At 41.8% G+C, this 17,147-nt stretch overlaps 2 protein-coding genes across 2 annotated transcripts in view; both read left to right on the forward strand.

The window, feature by feature from the left end:
• Positions 1 to 4,883, forward strand: part of gpr108 (G protein-coupled receptor 108) — a 30,227-nt gene extending 25,344 nt beyond the window's left edge. The window contains exons 11-18 of the mRNA XM_081361786.1: positions 756 to 829; positions 909 to 1,026; positions 1,130 to 1,260; positions 1,363 to 1,406; positions 1,807 to 1,856; positions 1,961 to 2,044; positions 3,050 to 3,171; positions 3,256 to 4,883. Coding sequence (XP_081217912.1) covers positions 756 to 829; positions 909 to 1,026; positions 1,130 to 1,260; positions 1,363 to 1,406; positions 1,807 to 1,856; positions 1,961 to 2,044; positions 3,050 to 3,171; positions 3,256 to 3,343 — 711 coding nt within the window. The 3' untranslated portion in view covers positions 3,344 to 4,883. The remainder of the gene's footprint in view (positions 1 to 755; positions 830 to 908; positions 1,027 to 1,129; positions 1,261 to 1,362; positions 1,407 to 1,806; positions 1,857 to 1,960; positions 2,045 to 3,049; positions 3,172 to 3,255) is intronic.
• soul5l (heme-binding protein soul5, like) lies at positions 4,554 to 16,572 on the forward strand. Its single transcript, XM_081361787.1, has 8 exons — positions 4,554 to 4,618; positions 7,151 to 7,216; positions 7,832 to 7,916; positions 8,828 to 8,948; positions 9,036 to 9,175; positions 15,231 to 15,394; positions 16,260 to 16,354; positions 16,433 to 16,572. Coding segments are annotated over exons 1-7 (669 nt in total). The 5' UTR covers positions 4,554 to 4,616; the 3' UTR covers positions 16,351 to 16,354; positions 16,433 to 16,572.
• Positions 16,573 to 17,147: the final 575 nt, after the last annotated feature.

A 17,147-nucleotide genomic window follows, 5' to 3' on the forward strand; every position in this document is an offset into this window, starting at 1 on the left:
TCAGAATGAGTTGAGTTCGTCGTCCAGTAAACGAGGGTGATCGTGAAGTAAAGCGCTCTGTGTCTGCGGCTCACTCCCGTTCGCTTCCTCAACAGTTCGTGATTAGATAAAGCCAGATTGTTGACAATCATACACACACTGCTCAAACATCCTAAACCTCTACAAAACCAGTTGAAACAACTGGATTCAACACTTCAATTGAAATTTTGTGTGAAAAACCTTTAAATACATTAAATAAAACTACAATATTTAGGCTATAGTTTAATAAGATATAGGGCCTACATTTGGACACATCGAGAGATTTATCCTTAAAATAATTGTGCCTTTGCCTGTTCATCAGCCTCGACTCTCTCCAGGGGCGATTAACACTCCTGCACCCCCCCCCCTCACACACACACGATAAAGCCACTGAACTGCCCCCGCACCCCCCCCCCCCACGATAAAGCCACTGAACTGCCCCCGCACCGCTATTCTAGACATCAGCGTTAGGCTATTGAAGCGTTGATGATGAAGGAATTCAATCATTTAGGCTACATGTGGTGATATTTCTGTCATAAAAGTTTATTAACTAAATATTTCATTATTTCAATAATTGAAACATTAAAACGCTACTTCGGTTTGGGCCAGGTATTTCCAGTAGACTTAAAAATAAAGCAGTCGCATTTCAACGGCGGTGGTTTTGCATAAATAACTCTGTTTGCTGTGATCTATTTGTGTTGATTTCCTGCTCTTCTCACTCGTTTGTCTTCCTCCAGATCAACTATCACTTCATCAACTCTGAGGGTCATCCTATCGAAGGCTGGGCCGTCATGTACTACATCACTCACCTGTGCGTATCTCTCTCACACACACACACTCTTCCCTTCTGATCTCAGAACGCATGTTGAATGTCATGTGGTGTGTGTCAGGCTGAAGGGCGCTCTTCTGTTCATCACACTGGCTCTCATCGGCACCGGCTTCGCCTTCGTCAAATACATCCTGTCCGACAAAGAGAAGAAGATCTTCATGATCGTCATTCCTCTGCAGGTGAGAGTGAGAGAGTGTGTGTGTGTGTGTGTGTGTGTGTGTGTGTGTGTGTGTGTGTGTTTCTGATCTGTTGTCAGACGCTGATGATGATGCTCTGCTGCAGGTTCTGGCTAACGTGTCGTACATCATCATCGAGGAGACGGAGGAGGGAGCGAGTGAATACGCCCTGTGGAGGGAGATCCTGTTCCTGGTTGATCTGATCTGCTGCGGAGCCGTCCTGTTCCCCGTCGTCTGGTGTGTGTGTGTGTGTGTGTGTGTGTGTGTGTGTGTGTGAGACTCATGATCTGCTGCTGTTCTGTGTTATCTGATGGGGTTTCATCATTCTGTGTCCAACAGGTCCATCCGGCATCTGCAGGAGGCTTCCAACACTGATGGGAAAGGTGTGTGTGTGTGTGTGTGTGCTTTATTGTTAAGTATCATTATAGTTATTGGCACAGATATTAATATAATTATCGGTACAGTTATCAGTGTATTGTTTATTATCATTGTCAGTATAATAATATGTATAGTTATTGTTAATTACCATTCTAGTTATCGGTACAATTATCAGTATAGATGTAAGTATATTTATAGTTCTATCTATTGGTAGTTATGAATTATTGTGAGTTGTAGTTATCTGTATAATTATCTTTAAAATTATCGAGATAGTTATTGTTAATTATTGTTGTTGTTATAGTTATAATCGGTATTGTTTTTAAGTTATCGTTATTCTTGTTTGTGTATGTATGTGTGTGTTTGTTTGTAAATACACAATGCTTGTGTGTGTGTGTTCTCTTGTAGCTGCCATGAACCTGGAGAAGCTGAAGCTCTTCAGACATTATTATGTGATGGTGAGCCGTCTGATCTGTACTCAAGCTGTACTCACATCATTGAGCTGAAGCAGAGTGACAGCGTGTGTGTGTGTGTGTGTGTGTGTGTGTGTGTGTGTCCTCAGATCGTGTGTTACATCTACTTCACTCGGATCATCGCGCTCCTGCTGAAGGCCACGGTGCCGTTCCAGTGGCAGTGGAGTCAAGAGGTAATACTCGGGAATACTCCAGAGTTAAGCTCCGCCCACAGCGTTCCAGGATCATGCCTCACACTCTGAGTTCATGCTAATGAAAGTTGCGAGTGTTTCTTTAATCCTGTGGCGGAAACAAGCTTCCATTTATACTTTTACTGCGTGCTCGGCGTGTTGGTCAGAAATGACCAATTTAATTAATGTACTATATTTTAGTTCGATAATGTATTTTATTTAATACTTTGTATTTTTAGGGGATTTTATGGCACTAAATTATATTTACACTATTTATAATCCATTTATTCATTTTTGGAGCATAGACCTGAAAATTACATTTCCTATTTAAACTGTGGTAAATCTTGAATGCTTTCGTCACTCGGCAGATTATTGCCGAAGTGAAAAAAGTTGCAGAAATTTACGCAAAAATACTATTTTCAATTTTTATATGAAATGTATATTTTCAAAAACATGTTTTACTCTAAAACGGCAAGAAAATCAAAGCCATAATTCTAAACAAGTTTAAAAAGTTGAGGTTGATATCTCAATAAATGATCTTTCAGTGAGATGTTGTTCGGCCGCAGTACCAAACGCTTCCACTAGAGGACATTCGTCTCATTCATTTCCAATGCGCTCATTTCAGGACCATTTGACCTTTGAAACATGTCTGGTCTTCATGCTATATTGACTATGGTTTCAATAATAAACATACATTTGCATAAAGCATCTATAATTATCCATGCCCACGTTGATTAGAGTATTACAAACTTGAACAGTATTAATTTAAGGTATATTTAGAACAAATAAAAAATGTGCGATTAAATGCGATTAATCGCGAGTTAACTCATGACAATCATGCGATTAATCGCGATTAAAAAATTTAATCGATTAACAGCCCTAATAAAAACGAATGTAAACTTTTTTTTTTTTTTTTTTTTTTACCGAAGAGCACCAGAAAAGAATCTGTGTAAATGAATATATTGAGCCCTCCTTAAAACCTGGTGCCATTTCGTCTTGTGTTTGCAGTTTTTAGTGGAGGTTTCTACTCTGATCTTCTTCGTCTTGACGGGATTCAAGTTCCGTCCAGCATCAAATAACCCGTATCTACAGTTGCCTCAGGACGAGGAGGACCTGGAGATGGATGAAGTGTAGGTCTCTCTCTCTCTCTCTCCCTTTCTCTCTCTCTGTGTGTCATAAGTTCAGTGTGTGATGTCTCTTCTCTCCGCACACAGTATAACAGAATCGGGAGTGTTGGAAGGCATCCACAAGGTGAAGAAAACGTCTAACGGCCGAGAGAGACAGAGAGAGGTTGCGTTGTGAGTTTCATATCGAAGAGGGTGGAGTCTGGACTTTAAGCTCCTCCCCCTCCAGGGAAACCACAGACTCGCTATGCAAGTGAAATAAAGACGGGATGGGAAAACCGTGAGAGAATAAAGCGCACCTGACACGACTTCCGTCAGATTTCCGTGAGAGAACGAGCTGATTTTCCCATACGGACTCTGGGACAGTGGTGACAGACTGAATCTTTCGCTTTGGTTTACAGTAATGATATGGTCACTGCTCTGTCCGTTAATTTGTTTGCTAATTTTTTTCTTTCATTCCAAAGATTTACAATCATTATACTGGATGTGCTCAATTAATTTGATTTTAGCCTTCTTTAATTTCCTATTATTATTATTTAACCGAAGCTGTTTGATGCTGTTTTTTTTTCTGAATTGATGCTACTGTTTGTATATCATGTTTTTTCTTTTGTTGTTGTTTCTTTTTATTAGACGGCTGGAGATTTTTGTTGTTGTTGTTGTTGTTCATAAAACAGGTTGGTTACCCAGACACCATCAGTTTTTCCTCAGACAGATGGAATAGGTGGATTTTCGGCCGTTATATAAATATCTTTAATGTGTGTTTCACCAGAGTCCAGGACTGTTAACATTTATATTCTGTCTTGAATGAAGTTCCTGAGAATTTTATCAGACATGTGATAACGATTCACACCAATAACGATTTCTCTTTTGCTTCTTTGGAGTAGGTTGTGATATATTTCTTAATATTTTTCTGGTAACTCCATCTGCTCTATGATTGAAATGAATCCTGTTATAAATGAAGGACTTACCACGTTACACCGCGGACATACTGCGCATGCGCGAACTGCAGCGTTGCCGCTAAAACCAACGGTCTACACTGAAAGAGCGCGAAACTTCACTTATCATAATATAACGTTGTAGTTCAATCGCAGTATAGACACGGTTTTAGACGTGAGAACTTCACTCCAGTTTTTACTCCCTTCTTCAGTGATTTTAGTCTGGCTAATATTTCCACAAACTGTCTGAGAAATAAACTTTTCCTGCTTGATTTAAATTGCTGGTTTATCATGTGAATTGTGTTCGAGTTTAAAATAAATCAAATAACTTAAATGTCGACTTGTTTCTTTGGCTTGTGTTGTGAATATGTGACGAAAGAGTTGATTTCGCGCTTCAGCAGCGCGCGCCTCTCTCGTCTCGTGCTCGAGCACACCCGCACGCGCAGAGGATCGTGCATGCGCTCTGGTGCTGATGTCATCCGCCCAGTTTCATCTCACGGTTTCAAATAAACCAAAATGTAAGTATTAAATAATATGTGCATTTGGTTTTGGAAACATAAATACGTGAATGTTAAAGATGTGAGGATTGCTGTAATTCACTGAGTTTGCATGGGCAGTTTTGATGAATGCCTGAAATCTTAAAAGTTTTTACTGCATCTGATGCATCTATGATGGACCGAGTTATCTGGACTTGGTAATGTTTCAGATGAATATTAATATTTCTTGTAATATTCATATTTGCATTTAGAAATAGACCAGTTCAAATAAATGTTTTATGACAGTGATGTTGGTGATCGATGAGGGTGTTTCGGGATTAAGTTTCTCCGCAGTGCGGTGTGTGTGTGTGTGTGTGTGTGTGTGTTTGAGAGAGAGAGAGAGTGTGTGTGTGTGTGTGTGTGTGTGTAAGTGTATAAACCAGGACCACTGCTAAAAGTTTCTATTCTTGGCTTCTTTCAGGGACTCTATTCATGATACAGCATTTTCTCTCTCTCTCATAATTCAGTAAATCAATTTTTATTTCCAATTAGTTTAATTATTAATAATGAATAAATGTTTGTGTTTATTCATTTTAGTGTTTTAGTCATAATTGTATGGAAGCCCATTCCAGCTCAAAATAAATAAAAATGGCTTTTGGATATTTGGATTTTTTTTTTTAAATCATAATTGACATTATATCTTATAATTATGACTTTGTGTCATAATGTATTATGTCATAATTTCCTTTTTTTAGTCATAATTTTGACTTTTCATCTGATAAATATGACTTTTTATGTCATAATTACATCTTACCGAAGCATGAGTTTTTTTTTTTTTTTTTTTTTTTTTTTCAGAAATGGTTGTTGATATGAATAGTTACAGCTCATTGATACGGTGATTGTTACAGTATTTCAAAGATGCACATTCTGGTGAAATCAGTCCATTTATTAAGTTATTTTTGTAATCTCACATTATTAGAAATATATCTTACCTGTGATTTTGATGGCAAAACACACATTTGTTTCTGTTGCATTCACAAGAATTTGGCAAATTATTGATGAAATATTGAACTTGACGAGACAATTGAGCATTAAATAATATGAAATACTGCTAGAGATAAGAAACTTTTGAAAAGACTTCTATGATGTCAGAGGGATGAAAACATTCACTAATATTCAGATTGGAGACACATTTCCAAATAGTTTTAAGTAATATTTTATGTGTATGTTAGTATTTATTTTAATGTTTAAAATATTTGTATTTTCGTGTGTATATATGTATATATATATATATATATATATATATATATATATATATATATATATATATATATATATATATATATATATATGTATACATATATGTATACATATATATATATATATATATATATATATATATATATGTGTATATATATATATATATATATATATATATATATATACAGTACAGGTCAAAAGTTTGGGAACATTACTATTTTTAATGTTTTTGAAAGACGTTTCTTCTGCTCATCAAGCCTGCATTTATTTGATCAAAAATACAGAAAAAAATGTAATATTGTGATATATTATTACAATTTAAAATAATTGGTTTTCATTTTATTATACTTTAAATTATAATTTATTTCTGTGATCAAAGTTGAATTTTCAGGATCATTACTCCAGTCTGTCACATGATCCTTTAGAAATCATTCTAATATGATGATTCATTATCAAAGTTGGAAACAGTTCTGCTGCTTAATATTTTTTCATAACTTGTGATACTTTTTAGGATACTTTGATGAATAAAAAGTAAAAAAAAAAAAAAAAAAGAATCAAATTTTTTAAAAATACAAATCTTTTGTAACAGCAATATACACTACTGGTCAGTAATTTTTTTCTTTCTTTTTTTGAAATAAATCAATACTTTTATTCAGCAAGCATGTGTTAAATTGATAAAAAGTGATAGTAAAGAAGATGTATATTATTAGAAAATATTTTTTTTTTATTTTGAATAAATGCAGTTCTTTTTAACCTTTTATTCATCAAATATATCAGGCAGCAGAACTGTTTCCAGCACTCATAATAAATCAGAATATTAGAATGATTTCTAAAGGATCATGTGATAGACCGGATGTCACATGTGACACTGAAGACTGGAGTAATGATCCTGAAAATTCAGCTTTGCATCACAGAAATAAATTATTTTTTTAAAGTATATTCAAATAGAAAACTATTATTTTAAATTGTAATAATATATCACAATATCATTTTTTCTGTATTTTTTATCAAATAAATGCAGGCTTGATGAGCAGAAGAAACTTCTTTCAAAAACATTAAAAATAGTAATGTTTCCAAACTTTATATATATATATATATATATATATATATATATATATATATATATTTATATATATACGGTATATATAATCTATGAAACACAAAAGAAGATTTTTTGTGTTTTTTGACCATGCAATGAAAGTCAATGGGGTCCAATGTCATTCTTCACAATATCATAAAGTCATAGTAATAGTATTACAACATCAATATACATCAAAATCGACGAGTGACCGAGTATTGTGTGTGTGTTTATAGGAGTCTGTGCGTTCTGACGCTGCTATCGCTGCTGTCGCTGGAGTCGCTGGCCGTCAGCAGCGTCGGGTCAGATATTCCTCATCATTATTAACTAAGAGGTGTAACGATACCCTCATGTCACGATACAATACTGAACTCACCATACGATATTATTGCCATACTCCAATACATATGGTAAAACGTTAAGCATATTAAAATGCTAAATTTGGTTTTACATTGTGTGTGTAAATGAATAGTCTTGGACTTGGTGCTGAAACCCAAAGCACAGGACAATAGAGACACCAGAATAACAATATAGATCATTCTGAAGATGAAAATACAGGATTATTTTAGACGAATATGTTTGCACTCTTTCACTGACTAGATATGTTACCAGTAAAAAGTGGCCAACATTATTTTAAATATAAGACATTTGGCATTATCAGGAACGGCTAACATTCTCCCATTGCATTATTATACATTATATTCAACATTATATATAGTACTTTAAAGTAGTACTGACACTAAAACTTACTCTCACACAGTAATTTTCATTTTGGTGAACGACACACTGCATTTTTGTATTGCGATATATTGTGACACGATATATTGTTACACCCCTATATTACCCCTGCGCTGGACGCCGGCAGGACCGTAACCCGTGTGTGTGTGTGTGTGTGTGTGTGTGTGTGTCTCCCGCAGTCCCAGTAACTCGTCCAGCAGTTTCTGCAGCGAGTCTAGAGAGTGTCTTCAGTTCGAGCTGGTCTGCAGGACGGACGAGTACGAGGTCAAACGAGCATTGATGAGTTAAATCAAAGACTAGAGAATGAACAGTGTTGAGGAAAGTTACTTTTAAAAGTAATGCATTACAATATTGCGTTACTCCCATAAAAAGTAACTAATTGCATTACTTAGTTACTTTTTAAGAAAAGGGCTTGGGCTTGTTTGTTTTTTAATAACAATAAAAAAAAGTTATATTTGTGGCAAATGTTAAGGCCCTTTCACACCAAAAGTGAAATGTATAAGCCTTAGGCTGAAGGAAATGCAAAAAAAATTACGTTTCCACATTCAAAGAGATAGGAGCTGCACTTGCATGTTTCCAAAATGGCCGTCGATTGAAATGATTTGTCTTAAGCCTCATCCTTCCCCAAATATTTTAGAATTTTTTTTTAAATTGAGTGTTCATCAAAATTCAAACTAAAAATGCTAAAACTTTACCAAAAAATTATTTTATAATGTCTACATGTGTATATGAATGAAGAGAGCTGACTTTAGGAGCCAGCGGAACAGCTCATTTACTCCATATAGAGCCATAAGTCATGAAATATAACGTTAAATTATTATTATTTTCCACAAGAGGTCGGCAGAGACACCCAATGTAAGATATTCTGAGCTGAATTTAAAGGGTTATGCATGAAATTTTGAGTAATTTTGAATTTAAGTTGAAAGAATGTGAGAAATGTGCTTACATGACTAAATTTATTTTTTATTTATTGATCAAATCTAGTAATTTAAAGGTAAATAAAATAAAAAATTGCAAAAAATAGTATCAAAATAAAATAAGCTTTCTGGACAAATAAAATAAAAAAAGTATAATTTTAGGGCTTTGGGTCAATTTGACCCGCGAGGGAAAGATGGAGGCTAAAGAGACTGTGGTTGAATGTGAAGTCTGACAAGTGCGTATGTGTGTGTGTGTAGGTGCGCCGCTACTCGTCCTCGCGCTGGGTCTCCACGGACGCGGAGGCGTATTTCCTCGGCGTTGGAGCCGCCATGGCCTTCAGACGCCTCTATCATTACATCTCTGGAGCCAACAAAGAGGGTCTGTGAGCACGTTCTTATCATAAACGTGCTGTCAGGCGAAGCGACTGACACAGCTCTGTGTGTGTGTGTGTTTGTGTGTGTGTAGGTGTGACGTTTGAGATGACGGCTCCGGTGCTTGTTGAAGTTCCTGAGGAAGTGAAGATGTGGGAACCGGCGATCTACACGCTCAGCTTCCTGTTGCCGTCAGCCTATCAGGAGCGTCCGCCCACTCCCACCAATGAGAAGGTGACGTCCAGAAGCTCCACCCATTTTTTTACAGTCTATGGTAGCGACATGGAAAGTAACACTGCAGTATTTATTACAATAATACATTTAGTTAAATGCTGCTGTTTTCTAGTTGCATTGGTGGTATTTAGAACTGCATCAGGTTGAAAGCATTAAAACTCATTTTAGTACTGAATCTCCTGATCACATGTGAAGAAGAAGCAGAAACAAGCAACATCATATGTAAGCAGATGCAAAATAACATGATCATCAACATTAAACGGCATATAAATCAAAACTGCCTAATGTTACTGAATGAAACATCGATCCAGGACGAGCTACAGGACTGTGAAGCATAGCTTTTAGCCAGAAACAGATGTCGTCAGGTGTCCCCAACCTTCCTTGAGTGTTTCGACTCTTAGGCCAACAAAGCGTTTTTTCACGCGGCTGGTGTATTTTTCCAGTAGTTTTCAATCGGAGTACTGCGTTTTTACAACGCCAGGAGCGTAACGAGGCGCTGAGCGTGTATTTCAGCGTTTTTTACTGATTGCCGAGAGTTGAGGAATGCTCACATTCTGTTTGTACAACATCAACAGATGACAACAAGAAGCATAATAACAGAACAAAATAATTTAAAACAAGAGCCAAACCAAATATGTTACATTGTATCGACATTTTAATATAGAAACAACACAGAAACAAACTATCTGTGTTCTCTCTTACTCCATATCCAGCATGAAGCTCGTTCAGCCTCTTCTCCCATCCACCGAGTAGCTTCTTGCTCTTCTCGTCCATGCCTAAAGCTGACAGCAGCCGCCATGCTGATTTGGCAGGAAAGCCTCTGCAACCTATTTCCACAGGGAACAGCCATGCCTTCCATCCCTTGTCTTTGCACTCTTGGATTAAAGGCTGATATTTCAAGGCCTTCCTCACAGCCCTCCTCCCATGGACACGGTCATCTTGATTAGGATGATTTTACGGTCTTTGGCGGACCACAGGATGATGTCTGGGCGAAGAGCTGTGTGGACCAACTCGGTGCACACAGCTATAGGGGGTGGTGATGGCGCAGTGGATAAGACACATGCCTTTGGTGTGAGAGACCCGGGTTCGAATCCACTGTGAGACACCAATGTGTCCCTGAGCAAGACACTTAACCCATAGTTGCTCCAGAGGCGTGCAACCTCTGACATGTATAGCAATAGTAAGTCGCTTTTGATAAAAGCGTCAGCTAAATGAATAAATGTAAATGTAAACTCCAGCCTCTTTCCGATGTTGACTCTCATTTCCCAAGAGCTTGTGGCTTGCAGAGGTTGGATTTTGCCATGACTGCAAAGGGCCTGTGCCCGGTTGCATAAAGTACCTTAAGGCCCAATCCCAATTCTGTTTTATACCCCTTCGCCTACCCCTATTTTATACCCCTGTTTTATACCCCTTCGCCTACCCCTAACCCTTACCCTTGCCCCTTGAAACAGAGTGGCAAGGTGTAGGGGTGAAAATATTCCCCTAAGAAATGGGACACCACTACTGCACCGTTACACGTCATTATACGTCATTGCTAGCGCCTACGTCACAGGAGATGCGCCAATGTTTATCACAAACTTCCAAGATGCCGTCGTCAGCTGTAGTCATCTCGTCGTTAGCTGTAGTCATCTCGTCGTTAGCTGTAGTCATCTCCGTCGTCAGCTGTAGTCATCTCGTCGTCAGCTGTAGTCATCTCGTCGTCAGCTGTAGTCATCTCGTCGTCAGCTGTAGTCATCTCGTCGTCAGCTGTAGTCATCTCCGTCGTCAGCTGTAGTCATCTCGTCGTCAGCTGTAGTCATCTCGTCGTTAGCTGTAGTCATCTCCGTCGTCAGCTGTAGTCATCTCCGTCGTCAGCTGTAGTCATCTCCGTCGTCAGCTGTAGTCATCTCGTCGTCAGCTGTAGTCATCTCCGTCGTCAGCTGTAGTCATCTCCGTCGTCAGCTGTAGTCATCTCCGTCGTCAGCTGTAGTCATCTCGTCGTCAGCTGTAGTCATCTCGTCGTCAGCTGTAGTCATCTCCGTCGTCAGCTGTAGTCATCTCCGTCGTCAGCTGTAGTCATCTCGTCGTCAGCTGTAGTCATCTCGTCGTCAGCTGTAGTCATCTCCGTCGTCAGCTGTAGTCATCTCCGTCGTCAGCTGTAGTCATCTCGTCGTCAGCTGTAGTCCTCTCCGTCGTCAGCTGTAGTCATCTCGTCGTCAGCTGTAGTCATCTCCGTCGTCAGCTGTAGTCATCTCCGTCGTCAGCTGTAGTCATCTCGTCGTCAGCTGTAGTCATCTCCGTCGTCAGCTGTAGTCATCTCGTCGTCAGCTGTAGTCATCTCGTCGTCAGCTGTAGTCATCTCCGTCGTCAGCTGTAGTCATCTCGTCGTCAGCTGTAGTCATCTCGTCGTCAGCTGTAGTCATCTCCGTCGTCAGCTGTAGTCATCTCGTCGTCAGCTGTAGTCATCTCCGTCGTCAGCTGTAGTCATCTCCGTCGTCAGCTGTAGTCATCTCGTCGTCAGCTGTAGTCATCTCCGTCGTCAGCTGTAGTCATCTCGTCGTCAGCTGTAGTCATCTCCGTCGTCAGCTGTAGTCATCTCCGTCGTCAGCTGTAGTCATCTCGTCGTCAGCTGTAGTCATCTCCGTCGTCAGCTGTAGTCATCTCGTCGTCAGCTGTAGTCATCTCCGTCGTCAGCTGTAGTCATCTCCGTCGTCAGCTGTAGTCATCTCCGTCGTCAGCTGTAGTCATCTCGTCGTCAGCTGTAGTCATCTCCGTCGTCAGCTGTAGTCATCTCCGTCGTCAGCTGTAGTCATCTCGTCGTCAGCTGTAGTCCTCTCCGTCGTCAGCTGTAGTCATCTCGTCGTCAGCTGTAGTCATCTCCGTCGTCAGCTGTAGTCATCTCCGTCGTCAGCTGTAGTCATCTCGTCGTCAGCTGTAGTCATCTCCGTCGTCAGCTGTAGTCATCTCGTCGTCAGCTGTAGTCATCTCCGTCGTCAGCTGTAGTCATCTCGTCGTCAGCTGTAGTCATCTCCGTCGTCAGCTGTAGTCATCTCCGTCGTCAGCTGTAGTCATCTCGTCGTCAGCTGTAGTCATCTCCGTCGTCAGCTGTAGTCATCTCGTCGTCAGCTGTAGTCATCTCCGTCGTCAGCTGTAGTCATCTCCGTCGTCAGCTGTAGTCATCTCGTCGTCAGCTGTAGTCATCTCCGTCGTCAGCTGTAGTCATCTCGTCGTCAGCTGTAGTCATCTCCGTCGTCAGCTGTAGTCATCTCCGTCGTCAGCTGTAGTCATCTCGTCGTCAGCTGTAGTCATCTCCGTCGTCAGCTGTAGTCATCTCCGTCGTCAGCTGTAGTCATCTCGTCGTCAGCTGTAGTCATCTCCGTCGTCAGCTGTAGTCATCTCGTCGTCAGCTGTAGTCATCTCCGTCGTCAGCTGTAGTCATCTCGTCGTTAGCTGTAGTCATCTCCGTCGTCAGCTGTAGTCATCTCAAATGCTGCTTTCGCCGCAAGACAGAGCGATTTAGTGCACGCAGTGAGACGAGAGAGGTATGTATCAACTCGTCTTAGTTAAGGGAATAACATAGTTTAATATGAAAAAACGTCGTCAGCTGTAGTCATCTCCGTCGTCAGCTGTAGTCATCTCCGTCGTCAGCTGTAGTCATCTCGTCGTCAGCTGTAGTCATCTCCGTCGTCAGCTGTAGTCATCTCGTCGTCAGCTGTAGTCATCTCGTCGTTAGCTGTAGTCATCTCCGTCGTCAGCTGTAGTCATCTCGTCGTCAGCTGTAGTCATCTCGTCGTCAGCTGTAGTCATCTCCGTCGTCAGCTGTAGTCATCTCGTCGTCAGCTGTAGTCATCTCCGTCGTCAGCTGTAGTCATCTCCGTCGTCAGCTGTAGTCATCTCGTCGTCAGCTGTAGTCATCTCCGTCGTCAGCTGTAGTCATCTCGTCGTCAGCTGTAGTCATCTCCGTCGTCAGCTGTAGTCATCTCCGTCGTCAGCTGTAGTCATCTCGTCGTCAGCTGTAGTCATCTCCGTCGTCAGCTGTAGTCATCTCGTCGTCAGCTGTAGTCATCTCCGTCGTCAGCTGTAGTCATCTCCGTCGTCAGCTGTAGTCATCTCGTCGTCAGCTGTAGTCATCTCCGTCGTCAGCTGTAGTCATCTCCGTCGTCAGCTGTAGTCATCTCGTCGTCAGCTGTAGTCATCTCCGTCGTCAGCTGTAGTCATCTCGTCGTCAGCTGTAGTCATCTCCGTCGTCAGCTGTAGTCATCTCGTCGTCAGCTGTAGTCATCTCCGTCGTCAGCTGTAGTCATCTCAAATGCTGCTTTCGCCGCAAGACAGAGCGATTTAGTGCACGCAGTGAGACGAGAGAGGTATGTATCAACTCGTCTTAGTTAAGGGAATAACATAGTTTAATATGAAAAAACGGTGGAGTATCCCTTTAAGTCTCATACTTAAGATAAAAACTTAAGATGCTTCATGCAACCGGCACTGGCTCCCTCCTTGATGAAGGTGATAGTTTTCCTCTCGTCTGTGCCACCTGGTCTCTTCTTCCACCTCTCTCGCTCTAGTGTGTCGGCGAGGGACAGGAGCACCTTGTCAAGGCACCACCTATAGTGGCCTTGGGTTAAAGATGTTTTGAACCCTGACAATATGTGAGCCAGTGTCCCCTTTTGACCACAGAGCTTGCAGCACGGGTCATCCCTGTCCACGCTCCCTGGGATGCTTGTTCCACTGCTCTGGACAAACCCCTCTGATCCTCTTGAGCTCGGATTTCTGACTGGACCATGCCTCGCTTGATCTTGTTCTTGCGTTCCCAAACTGTTGGGAATGTGTCGACCCCAGGCCTTGACGTCCTATGCAGGGGTTGCCAATGATGTCACACAAATCCAGCGAGCTTTCGGCCTGTTCAATGGCAGCGTTAACTTCCCACTTTTGGCCTGATCTTGTTATGATGCCTGCTTGCTTCATCTGGACGTCTTTGGAATATCTCAGACTTTGCCATCTAGAACTCCCCCACGACAGATGACAGAGGGAGCTGCAGTTGTGCTGAACGGGTGTAGAGGCCCATCGAAGACAACCTTGGAGGAATCCCCAACCATCTCTGCAGGTACTTGTTGGTTTTCCTCTCAATGCCTCATACGACTGTTAAGGGGAACTCATAGTCTGAGAGGAGCCAAATAAGGTTGATAAACCAAGGTTTTGAATTTTCCAGGGAGTCCAGACTTGTCAATGTTCTTCATCCAGTCTTCGGTTTGCAACATTGGCACCATCTTTCAGTGATGCACTGAACCACTTTCCCAAGCACTTTATAGGGCTGTCCTCAAGGGGTGGAATGACCTTACCTTGAACTTGGAGACCAAACTTGACTCTGCCCTTCCTGATCACCAGCCTTCTGTACTTCCTGCCCTTAAATGACAACCTTGCCCAAGTGGCTGCCAATGCCCATCTCGCTTGGACATGTATCACCAGTTGTTATGGTCAGGTCTTCTATGAAACCCCGCAGCACTGGCTGAAAAATGCCTGACTCCAGGGCTATGCTTTCCACTGCTGTTATGAGAAGGTTCATGCCCATGATAAAGAGGATTAGGGAGATGGTGCATCCCATTGGGATTCCCTTTTGGGGATCCTGCCAACTGGCTGTCCACTGGACGGATGTAAACCTCCGTTTGATCCCTCCTAGATAGCTGGTGATCATTTGTTGAATAGCAACTGGGATGTGGTAAGGTTAGAGTCCGAGCTGGATGAGATTGTGTGGGATAGATCCATAGGCATTCCCTAGATCTAACCAGACGACTGTTAGATCGCCTTTCTTCTGTTCGGCCTCTCGGATCAACTGGCTGATCATTGATGTGTGTTCCTGACAGCCTGAAAAGCCTTGGAGGAAGTTTTGATGCAATTATTCTGCATCATGTAGGTGGTCAACCTTCTTGCTTCAATATGAGAGTCACATTGATTAGTAACAGAAATTGAGCAAAACCTGTAAGAGTTAATTTTGCTTTATTTACATTATTTTTAATCCTAAAGTTTCCAATAAAAAAACATGTCATGTCATGTGATGTCAGTGTGTGTGGTTATTTTTCAGCTGTATTTCACGGAGATGCCCGACATGGACGTGTACGTGAGGAGTTACGGCGGCTGGATGCTGTCGATCACGTCTCGACTCCACACACACCTGCTGAGCCGAGCGCTGACCAGAGCCCACGCGCACTTCAACAACACACACCACTACGCCGTGGGCTATGACAGGTTTCGACACACACACACACACACCTGCTGTGCCGAGCGCTGACCAGAGCCCAGGCGCACTTCAACAACACACACCACTACGCCGTGGGCTATGACAGGTTTCGACACACACACACACACACACACCTGCTGTGCCGAGCGCTGACCAGAGCCCAGGCGCACTTCAACAACACACACCACTTCGCCGTGGGCTACGACAGGTCTCGACACACACACACACACATACACACACACACCTGCTGACCAGAGCCCACGCGCACTTCAACAACACACACCACTTCGCCGTGGGCTACGACAGGTCTCGACACACACACACACACATACACACACCTGCTGACCAGAGCCCACGCGCACTTCAACCACACACACCACTACGTCGTGGGCCCACGACAGGTCTAGACACACACACACACACACACCTGCTGACCAGAGCCCATGCGCACTTCAACAACACACACCACTTCGCCGTGGGCTACGACTGGTCTCGACACACACACACACACACACCTGCTGACCAGAGCCCACGCGCACTTCAACCACACACACCACTATGCCGTGGGCTACGACAGGTCTACACACTCACACACACTAACAAACACACAACACTCACACACACACATTATTTGTTCCTGGTTTTGTTCTGTACTATTATTCCAAAGAAATACAGGGGTTTGCTTATATTTCTGAAAGAATTTTTCACGTCATTTTCAGCTTTATTTCTACAGCACTTTATACAATATAGATTGTTTCTAAGAAGCTTCACAGTAATAAACAGGAAAATAACCTAATCGATGCAAACGTTTCTTATTTATTAAGATGTGTGTGTGTGTGTGTGTGTGTGTGTGTGTGTGTGCGTGTGTGTCAGTCCTCTGAAGCTGCTGAACAGGCATAACGAGGTGTGGTACGTTGCTGAAGGAGAGCTGGTCTGCGGATCCAACCCGACTGACGCACACTAAACGGGTAACACAAACTTACTGACACACATCTGGCAGGAGTTTCACACTATACTAACTGAATTTCCTTCCTTCACTCTCACAGGAAGCAGATGAACGTTATGAATGTGTGTGTGTGGTAGAAAACAGACGTCCACAAACACCAGCCTGAACGACACACAGATCTCCTCATGTGCTGTAATGGTGAACGTCCTCAAACGCTCTTATTTAAGTGCAATAACCTGCTTCAGCTCAATAATGTGTGTTTTAGTGTTGTGTGCTCATCGATGGCTAATAAACTGAATAACTGCTTTGTGTCTTTTCTGATTAGTGAAATATTGTATGACTATTGAAAGATTGTGTATTTTCAGTCATCTTTAGTCAGATGCATTTACATTGTGACTATGCCTCAGATGCAATCAACTCTGTGTCTGTGAAAGTGTGAACCAATGGTTCGTACAGACGTATGGCCAATAGAAACTGATGGGTGTGAATGACGAAGAACAACATTGCTCAGTGTAGATCACTCTCCTGTGGGAGGTCCTGACAGTTTTCCTTAGTATGTCCCTTTTGTCTTCATGTATAATGTTCTGTCACACAGACAGAGCTTTGGGTTAAGACTCTTTGAAGGCCGACACGCTAACATCGCTGCTGAAGAACTGTGCTACACTAGTACCTTCAATAAATTCTCTGAACTCTGGTCAAGCTTACTTATTTTATGTGTTAGAGAAATCTAGTACGTTGGCGAGCCACCCTACCAACCGCTCAGCCAAATACAGCAAAATCGAACACTTTCATGAATGTGATCAAAGAAACAGTGA

Source organism: Scardinius erythrophthalmus (genome assembly GCF_964197995.2).
Source record: "Scardinius erythrophthalmus genome assembly, chromosome: 3".
NCBI lineage: Eukaryota > Metazoa > Chordata > Actinopteri > Cypriniformes > Leuciscidae > Scardinius > Scardinius erythrophthalmus.